General features: G+C 38.2%; 1 protein-coding gene across 1 annotated transcript in view; it reads left to right on the forward strand.

Moving 5' to 3' along the window:
- Positions 1-11,083, forward strand: part of fstl5 (follistatin-like 5) — a 273,902-nt gene that overhangs the window by 171,192 nt on the left and 91,627 nt on the right. The window contains exons 5-6 of the mRNA XM_010795567.1: positions 5,331-5,527; positions 10,432-10,552. Coding sequence (XP_010793869.1) covers positions 5,331-5,527; positions 10,432-10,552 — 318 coding nt within the window. The remainder of the gene's footprint in view (positions 1-5,330; positions 5,528-10,431; positions 10,553-11,083) is intronic.

The raw sequence follows: 11,083 nt of genomic DNA on the forward strand, positions 1-11,083 counted from the left end.
TAATAAAACGGTTCAGACTTCCAGAGATTTTTTTTTTCACATATTTAAGCCACAAGCCAGAACCCCTCTGGGTCGTCTTAACAACACCCACTGAGTTCCAGTTTTAAACCGAGGTTTAGTTCCTGAGTGGAAACTGAAATCTGTGGGGTCGGGGTGAAGGAAGGGTGACTTGTTATTAACAAACGTTGTACGTGGACCAGAGGGAGGGAGACGGGAGGGGAGGGTGCCTTGAGTGGAAAGAGTTTGACCTATTATACATTAATGTGATTGTGATTGACGCTTGTGTGTGTAGCCGTGCACACAAGACGTTACAACCCACATTACACACATAAACCCGAGCGTTATTTTATTTAACTATGTTGTCCTAAAACTGCCAATACTAATAGACTCGATAATGATACTACCAATCACATTACTACATCAATCTTAGTTATGACCTAAAACATAAAACACACAAAACCTGACTCTATTTAGGAACCCAGTTTTATTCTGGGCAGCTATGGTGGTACTTACCAATTGTACGAAAACTTGTGTGTGTGTTCCCAATTTTTCGCATTAAATAATCCATACCAAACACAAGACAAAAATTACCGTTTTAGTAATAATTAAACACAAAATTTTAGAAACCCTACAGGAACTAAATTGTTATATATTATGTGGATTATATCCAGAGGCATCGAAAGACGTTTTGTATACGACAATGTAAGTATCCACAAGCGCATATCCGCCGAGGGAAATGTATTTTGAACTAGGGTCTTATTAGGACAGAAAATGTACTGTTCTTTTGGTTAGTTATTGTTTCCTTGTTAGCCTTATTTGTATTGTTTCATAACAAAATGTAGTTTGAATGTATGCTGTTTTGACGCGGGCTGACATATCTACTCTTTAGCCTATTGGCAAAGTTTTGTAGTGTTTATATAGCTGTTGTGGAGGATATCATGAAGCCTTGTTCCGATTAAAAAAACTAGAGCGTAGTTATTATATAATTTTAACTTGAAACGGGTCACGGGAGACCCGAACACAACATAAGGGTTAAGTAACTTCTAAAGGGTGAAAAACTGAGTCAAGCCACATTTAGTCCAAGTTAAAGTAAGTAAGCAAGCATATCAATAAAAGTGAGTGTTGGCGACAGTAGCTATTAACTCTTGGCTTTGCATTTATATAACAACGTTCTTTACTTTCAGCAGAGCAGCCTGCAGCTACTGTATTGCTATTTGTCACACATGGCTTGAATCAGATATATGGTTTGCTAACAATCTGCAAAGTGCATACAAGTCCTTTCACTCTGACTTTTATTTCTATCCAGGTTGGGACTTGACCTCCACATTAAATGAACAGTTCAAGGCAATGAATAGGAGGCAATTGTTTTGCACAGTGGAACCTGGCAGGCCGCTTGCCACATGGAGCCTATGTGACCACAGACATTTGTCACAAGCAAGGTCACTGAGCAGTCTAAGGCAAACAACACGTCTGTGTCCTTCACGTACTTTAACCTGTGAAAATACCAACATACGCTTTGTCCTAAAGATAGTTTTAAAATGTACTATTCCAAAGATGTTCTAAACTGTGAAGGTGAAATATGAAGTCTACAAGCTCCTGTAAGTAATTTCATATTCAAACCAAACTACCAAATTCAGTTTTAGCTGCTTTCTACTGAACATTTCATCCCTGGAAAATGTCATTTTATCCATGAATGATGTTGACAAAGGCAGCATTATACTCAAGTGTTCCTGTGGGAGTCTTACAGTTGATGGTTCTATTACAACACTGTTACTTTGTCTCGAATTTGTGTTTACCCAGCTTGTAATTGGATGTTTCATAAAAGAGCTGAGTTGTCATTGGTATGTATTACAAAAGGAGCAGATGACTGAAAGGAACATTCTAAGATTGCTTTGGGGAAAAGGAAAGACTGGGTCATATTTGGTAATTAAGCTAGCGTAATTCAAAACACACAAATTGGAGACTGTTGATGATTGAATGAAAATCCACCTCACGTCTTTATGGCCTTTAGGGAAAACTACAACTACACAAATTAAAAAATACATTTCAATATCAGCCATTCTTCTTCAGGTTGTGGCTAAATGAAGTAGGATTGGCTTTTTTGTAAAGCAGCTTGTAAGAAGTGAATGTGTATGAAAACACAAATGGTATTTCTCAACTCCTGCCAAAATCACACTTGTCCTTCATGTGGGCTAAATCTGTGTCAGGAAACAGATGGGGTGTCAACATGCAAGAGACAAACACTTATAGTTAAATACAGTGCAGCTGCCACACCTTTTTCTGCTTCTTAAAATACCAAACATTCAAAACATCCATTGCATAAGAAAGATAAAAAACAGTTCAGTCTTGATGGTGGTTTACTGGTGATTCAGAGACATATTTGATAGATGTTTGCAACCTAACCATCATGTGTCCGTTGCCGTCTGTACAATGACACAGCAGGAAAAAGCAGATGATTTGACAGAGTTAATTTGAGGTTTAAATCTTGGCATCTTGACAGACTGACAATCAATCAACATTACGATTGCAGCCCTAGCTTGTCAAAAAGCATCCTCGATAAAATCAACTGACATCGTTTTTCTAAAGTGATGAATGTTAAATAGAGAAAGCAGGCAGGCTGCTCGAAAGCTTACTGACTTTTCCCCTAAAGGCCTGCTTGGACTAAGGACATTTTTGGTTTAGTTAAATTTGAGAGAAATTATTTAAGCCACTGTTTAATTAATGCTGCTACTCCCATGTGTGGACATGTACTGTTCGGATGCAGTGTGGCTGGGGGACTGTATTTAAGAGCGTGTGTGTGTGTGTGTGTGTGTGTGTGTGTGTGTGTGTGTGTGTGTGTGTGTGTGTGTGTGTGTGTGTGTGTGTGTGTGTGTGTGTGTGTGTGTGTGTGTGTGTGTGTGTGTGTGTGTGTGTGTGTGCGCGTGCCACTGACCTTCATCTCCCCTGGTTATTCCAGCAGCCATTTATCTTTTATTCATTCTGCCTTTTGTGACCAAGGCAGCTTCTCTGGCACTGACGCTTGTCAAAACAGACCCCGTCCCACTGCAGTGTGAACGGCCTGCACTATAACAGCTGATGATAATTTAGACTTGCTGATGCCATTCCTAAGATTTCACTCTTGCAGTGAAAATATAATTGGATGATTTAGTACATCCTCCTATTATCAGTTGTCTGCAGTCGCTCATGGAAAAGACACGCTCACCAGTCACCACTGTTGTTGTTCACACTGCTAGTTTCATGAAGCTTCAGACTGAGCATGCAACTCCAACACCTGTCAGCAACTCAGCATGTGTCTCAATGACAGGTGTACCCGCAAAAACTAACGGAGGACATATTCTGGGCTCCTTGCTTACTGTTTGTTTAATACTCTCCACCTGGCTATGTGAGCTTTCAATTAATCAGTTTACCAAGTCGCTTTTAGAAAACAAAGCATAACGAGATGTGATTTCCATTTTTGGCATCATTTCAACAGCCCAGAAATAACTTATTTTATAAAAAACACAAAAAAGGCCCATACCAAAGTAAAGTAAGCCACCATAAGCCCCAGACCAGCTCTTTATACGTACTCCATAATTACCACTTTTTCTCCTCATTTGATGTGTCGATAGTGATAGCAGAGAGCATTGTCAGTGAACATTTCCTCAGGGTATAAACTGGATTGAACGGGGTGACTGCAAAAGGCCATGGAAAATTATTCACATCATTTTCAAAATCATCAAACCATTCAGCGAGCCCTCTCGTGTCAAGGAATTTGCATTCATCGTGTTTCAACTCTTTTCCTCAGGTTTTTTTACTTTGTATTTCACCCATCTGTAACTTAAAGCGTATGGCTCTATTTCTGCGCTTGCCCTCTTCAAAATTGCTATTGACCTTGCAGAACAAAGAAAGTTTGCTAACTCATCTAAAATCAGTTGTAATATACAGTGAGGTCTTTGTCTATGTGTGGTAGAATATGAAAAGATCCACAAATTCTTTCAATATACTCTTCAGCTTCAAAGAAAGGCTCATAGCTGCTGTATATCACACCTGCTTTGGCCACAATAATACATATTTCAATACCAGTGAATGACGTTTTTACACCTTTGGACTTTACAAGGTCACACAGAATAGAAATGAAAAAGAAAATGGCTGGAAATAACCTCTGTGGAACCCCATTGATTTTACTGACACAATGATAGGAGAACTTATCTCAGCCACTTAAACCCCAGTGATGGTTACCACCAAGATTAAGTCTCATTTAAACGCACGCTGATTTCTCAAGTTGTTTCACTGAAGGAATAAGGAAAGACATTTTTATGGCGAAAATGAGATCCTACCCGGCAGATAATGACGTGATTCGTCTCTAGGGTCATTCTGATTCTTCCTTACTAGTCATCAGCTCTCAGTCAGCCCCTAGTTCTACTTTGTGAAGATCTCATTACCGCTCTCACTAAACCCATCTCCCCTGATCACCCCACAAAAAAGTTAATTAGTCTTGCAGAAGACTCCATACAGCTGTTATTATCTCTTATTTCCCCCGAATAGGTACGTAGGAAGTGGCAGAAGTGTCACCTTCCTCCTCTGGGACCTGAGAAGCATCTCGGTGAACAACAAAGCCTTTCTTGTGGGTTGGTTGACATCAGCTAATACAACCGTTATTAGAGGAGAAACACTTCCAGATCTAACGATGCAAACTTGATGTGACATGTGTCAACCTGTGGTTCTAGTCATTATTTTCTCTTCGCCTCGACTCTACCCCGCTGAACCTTTCTTGTAGTTGACTTATTTTATCTGCAGCCTTTGATGGCGGATTGTAAATACAAGGCCATCATGTTTTCTGTTGCTGTCAGGGTTAGCTCTTGACACCCGGTGATGGATCTGTTCATCCGTTTCTTTGTGCTGCTGCTCTTTTAGTTTTTAAGCAGAGAAATGCTGCACGACTGTCACTGTTTGTGCTACCCTCAGGAAATTAATCCTTAGCATTTGTCATTGTGATTCATACAATCATAGACAAGCTCAGATTTTGCTTTTGCTGAATACAAACAGCAGCTTATTGTTGAGTCATATACGTCTTCAGGGGGATTCTGGTATTCAAAGGTACTAATTGGCTGACATTTGAAACATTGCATCCAATTCTAGAAATCACAACTTGTTCAGCACACGGGAGTTATTTACATATTCATAAAAATATCTGTTTGTATGCATCCTGCCAAAATACAGACATTTTTAATCATACAAACAAAACAACAACAAACTTCACTCTCAGCTTTAACAGTTCTTGTTTTAAATGTATATAATGAATATTCTCTGTCTCTTCTAACCATTTTGCCTTCCCTCTTTGTCTTTTCCAGATGATAACTGCAGACTGAGTGAATACCGTCGACTGAAAACCAAGATCTTGGATCTGCATGACAAGCGATACATGGGGTCTAACATCCACGGGGCCCACAAGGACAACATGGCAGCCAGGAAGCACCTGGTTGATCTGATGTTCAAACGTTTTGATGCAGATAACAATGGTCAAATCGATGCCAGCGAGCTCTCACAGGTAAGGCTATCAAACAAAAGAAGAGCTTAAAGCTTGCCTAGGTAGAAGCCAGCAAGAGTAAGATAATTCCTTTTTTCTCCAGCCCATCATTCGCCAACTCTATTGCAAAGAAGGTAGCTGTGAAAAATGCAAAATCGGGCAAAATAGTCTTGCAAGCCACAACTTAAACAGAGCCTTTAGTAACATGATTGGATACATAATAAAGAGTATTACAAATAGGCCAACATTTTTCTCAATTACCTTAACCACCTTAGCCTTAAAAGACAATACAAGTTTGTTTAAAAAAAAGAAAGTGTAAAATGTACTCAGATAATTAATGGCATTAAGTTAATATACAATAACTAGAGCTGATCTTATGAGGTTTTCAAATGTATTATTTATTCACAGGAGACCTTTTAATTTAATTTAATTGTGTCCCCCAAATATAAATGTAGGCTTAGGGGTTAGGGTTACTAACACTATATACAGCCCCTCTATAGTCTGTCAAAACCACATCTCATTTATAATTTAACATCCCTCCAAATGGAGAACACAAAAGAACCAAACATCTGCGTGCTCTGGTGTTTAAACAAGCAGCATTGAAGCCTGTCATAATTGTGTCCATTTTACTCCTCCTACCCTTCCCTCTGGTCGCAGTGGTGTGCCGCTCTACAGTAGGTAAATCTTTTGAAAAGCAATGTGGGTAAAAGGAGTCTTGTGCTCACGGGAGGCTGCAGCCTTTTCACCAGTAGGGACGGTTTGTGTCTGCCACGAGGAAGGAAGATTCTCTGCATAACAAATAACATCTCCCAGTACCTGAGGACTGACTTAATGCAGAAAGTATTTAAATAATTGAAAGTGTAAGCAACCTACAGTGGTTTTCAGAAACATGAAACCACTTCCTGTCCTGAGGTCAGGTTCCTGCTGATCCAGTAGGATCTCCCATCTGCACGGGGGTCACCTTGCTTAGCTCTGTCAGTGCCCTCAAGTTGCTCAACAGGGGAGCTCTCCTTGGATTCATTTGAATATATTTCAGTATTTTAGGTTCAAAGCATCCAAATAGCACTTCAAAAGTAGTGATATTCTTGTCATATTATTTACATATTTTTACATGTTTTTAAATTTACTTTGTGCCGTGCGCCTGCACGACAGAAATCGATGTTCAGTGAATGAAATGCAAAGTCAACAAACCATGTTGTGCTGTGTTTTATGGAATAATATTATCAATATGCCCTCAATGTGAATTTGAATATGCCCTTAAAAGCTTTTGGATATTACACTCATTCTCCTGCATGCCAAGATGTGTCACTCTCCCGAGGTGTTTGAAAGACACGAGCTAGTCAGTAATACTAAACGTCCAGATGGAGAATCTCTTTTCTGGGGGCTCCTCAAGTCCAAATCCCCTTTTTATCCTTGACACATACTGTATGGGAATGTTGGCAGACTTCATACACTTCATACAGTTCAAATCTACAAAAAATGCTCAAAGAGAGGATGATAAGTGAGTATTTAAATATTAGTAGATTGCAGATGGCCCTTTTAGGATTTCCAACTGAGTTCTTTTTGCACGCATGAATACATTCATGGCCCTCTCAGACTTTGAGGTGCACATAGCTGTTTGGGAACACTGGGTTAGCAACTTTTCCATTATGTTCTTCAGCTTTTAAATCAAGATTATGGGTATGAGCTTTGTGGTTTTATTTACACACATCTATAGCCTAAACATTGTTGGAGAAATTGAGCTTCTGCTTGCTTTCACCTCACATCCAAATTACTGCATTATAAATTATGAATTATTGCATGATTAATATCTAAGCAAAATAGCTTCATCAATCTGTTAAATGTTGGTAATAAACAAAGGCGGTTAGATAATGCCTCCACATAAGGGCGCCTGGATTTAATTATGGAATGGGTGTTTAATGAGTTTTTATGTTGGTGTATTAAAATGTTCCAACGTAATGCAATTTCAAAGTAATTAATTGCTCAGGACATGCAGTTTTCTTTGCTCTTCAGAGGATGTGAGTTGTACAGATCATACACTATGTCTAAAGATTGACTTAGATTTAATTGTCAGGGAAATCTGCATAGTACAGAAGAGTTTTGCCTTATTGACAAAAGTTGAAAGGGTATTTAATTTATGCAAAATCTAATGTTTTTCAAAAAAATAACCATTGCGAAGAAAATCACACTCTTATCACCAGTGAAAAGAATCAAAGCATGGCGGCTGCCCCCGTGCCCTGAAGCCCCCTTTTATAATTGGAGTGTTTTTTTCTCACATTTGAGATTCTGGGATGTAAATGTCTCAGCCTGGCTTGCTTGACTTGCGAGAGTGTACACATGAAGGGGCACAGGGAGCAATTGTCCCTGCCCTTTGATTCTTGGGTGCCCTTTTAAAATGGCAAGTCAAAACGTATTCTTTCTTCTTTCATTGCATAAAGAAGGTCTGCCTGAAATGATAACTTTTAGCGACTGAGGTGTGTCCATCCCAACTGTGTCTAAAAACAAGGAGGATAAAGTTGTAGATCGTAATACACACACATCTGATTTCCCTATTTTTTAAGTATTTATTTTTTAAACTTTTCAATTAGAGACGCTTAAAACAAAAGGCTACCGGCTTTGAAGATAAAGTGCTTGTTTGTCGTTTAACACAATTATTATCTGCACATATCTTGATAAAGATTTGGATTTTAATTATGAAATGAGTGTGCACCCAACACTTTAAGCACCTGACTAGAGCAATTACGGTGGTAATCATGGCCCTTGTCTAGACCAGAACATTTTTAATGAATGCGCAACATATTTGAAAACACAGACGAGGTCTGCACTCCAACGTCCTTCAACATGCTCTTAACCATGCGTGGGATTTTGGCGAATTCATGCAGAGGTTTAACACGGGACATTTTCTACAGTAAAATGGGAGAAATTGGATAAGCATGACTTTGAAATGTTATTGAAGTGTTAGGGTATTGTTCAATTTAAGTAAAAAAGGACAAGAGACAATCACATTTTTATCATATCAACTGATTAAAGAATGAACATAATTATATTATTAAGCTTAGTGAGTAAAAAAGGACAAGAGACAATCACATTTGTATCATATCAACTGATTAAAGAATGAATATAATGATATTATTAAGCTTATTAACAATGCAGGTTCAGAATCAAATGGTTTTATATAGAAATAGTAAGAGACAGCAGGATTCAGATACAGTTTGATCTTGCCAACAGCCTTGAACGTATAGTGACCATTACTGTGTTTTTTAGAATTACATACACCAACTTGTAGCTATAGTACATGCTTATGATACCAACTAAGTCCTGTGTATCACTCAAATGAGTATACAATGTTATGAAGCTATACAAATGTATGTGTTTGACATGTGTTGTATTCAACTAACCTGTCAATGCTCTATCTATTGGCTTTGCAAATCATGCTTAGTTTTGCATTCTCAATAAACATTAAATTTGGTTATGGCTTCGATGATGTGTATTAGTTTTATTCCGCTCAAGGGGGCTGATGGAAGCTGGGAAATATGTCCTTGCTACTCCTACTGTGGTTGAATAGTCACTTGCCACAGAAAGAAAGTTATTGCAAATATCTGCAGTTACCAACATTAATCTAAAGTTTGTGTGTGGGGACTAATGTCATGTCAGGAAATATTTAAGAAATGGAGTTTAAGCATCAAAGCATGCGACTCCTACACCACTTACAAATCTCTCAAAGGCCACCTACATTACTTTAAGTCAAAGCAAGGACTAGGGAGTGAAGAATATTTTAGAGTTTCAATACCTGAGTAAGTGTTCCTTACCACTAACTCAATGTTGGATCAACTGAATATTATGAAATACTTTCAAGATAGATAGAGGGAAAAAAATTACCAGCTAATAAATCATGTACGAAAGAAACACACAGCTCTTGTGTATACCACCGTTATTTGTGAGAATCCATGGAGGATATGCCATTACAGGTGACCCCTACATTGTGGTCGGTCCTCAGGGAAGGGAAGTGCAGCGATCCGACGGACGATGCATGATGTATAAAGCCGTCCGTTGTGATCAGCATTTTGACAGCTGATTTCACATGATGGATGTTTCACTGCCAGGGCCATGCGGAGGGGGATAAGTGAGACCAAGCTTTAGCCAGATGATGATCAAATCTGCACAATGTTTGGGGCCTAGTCTCCGTCTGTTTTAACGAAGCTTCAGTTTGGATGACAGCAAATACTGTTTGTGTTTTATCAACTTTGACATTCAGCATGTTGAGGTTAGGCACCTAATGTTGATTTATACCGAGAGCGTATCCAAACTTTTCAAAGTAAACAGTAGATTTTAAGAATACTCAGAGTTAGCAAACGTTAAGTACTTTTTCTAATGTACAATATATACTTGTATTAAGTGTTTACTTTATTGTATATTTTCTTTAATGCTACTTCATGGTTTTACTCTTCTTCAGAGGATAATGTGTTACCTTTTTAATTGTATTTAAAGAAGAAAGCGACACTTCAACAAAACTGTCTTCATCAGGGTTCAGACACTCAATGCAAATATTATAAATATGTATCCGTGAAATACATTCAAATCATTCTAATTCAACTTTGAAGCATGCTTAGTTTTATGTTATCTGATACTTGATGAGTAGATACAAAAGTGGCCATCAATTAAACCAGGCGACAATCTTGCCTTCAAACTAATCATGTTCCTAAATATAGCTCTCAAAACTTGAATGGTTGTTGTTGTTGTTACTAGCAGATATTACATTGCAGATCAGATATTAAGGCTGTAAACAATTAAAATATGTTGTCAGGGAACATTTTACTTAAGATGTTCAGAATTTGAGACTTGCCAAATACATTTATCTTTAAACATTTTTCACTGTTGAAAGAAAAGTCTGTCTTTAACAACACATCAATTCTTTGTCCTCCAAGGTTATCAAGCAAGAAGGTCTGTCCAAGGATGTCTCCGAGTGCACATTGTTCGATCTGCTCAAGTACAACGACGTCAATGACGACGAGCACCTGTCAAAAGAGGAGTTTTATACGGCTTTGGGTAAGTGCACAGATTTCTGGGTAAAGTTTTATACCGTTAGAAAAAAAGAAATTTGTTGGAAGTTTGTGAAGTGTGTCAAAGGCTTAACAATGTCCCAGGAGTAGGACAAGGCAGCATATTGTTGTGCCCACTTTTAACAAAGACGACAAGCAATGATAAGAAGTGAGATGTTTCAGTTCTACTAAGTCATTGCTTCCATCATCTTACTCTGTGATCGTTGTGACAAACGTTTTGGCCTCAACAGAAAACTTTCATCTAATGACGTTTCCATTTATTCATTTTAAATGTTATATTTGATTAATACTTAGCTTCTCTTCCTGGTTCCTCTCATACAAGGTAGAAAGGTTATCTAATTAAAGAGCATCTTGCAGGTTTTTTTTTTTTCCACATTTATGCTTAAACTTGCTTGAAAATGACAATTAAAAAAGTGAATGTAGGATTTGATAGCAAACTGCATACTGGAATTTTTTTCGCAAAAATTCTCGTCTCGAGTTTTAACAGGAAAGGCGAGACTTAAGGACGGGAATACAG

The sequence above is a fragment of the Notothenia coriiceps genome, unplaced genomic scaffold (assembly GCF_000735185.1).
Source record: "Notothenia coriiceps isolate Sejong01 unplaced genomic scaffold, NC01 NC01_scaffold00037246, whole genome shotgun sequence".
Lineage (NCBI taxonomy): Eukaryota > Metazoa > Chordata > Actinopteri > Perciformes > Nototheniidae > Notothenia > Notothenia coriiceps.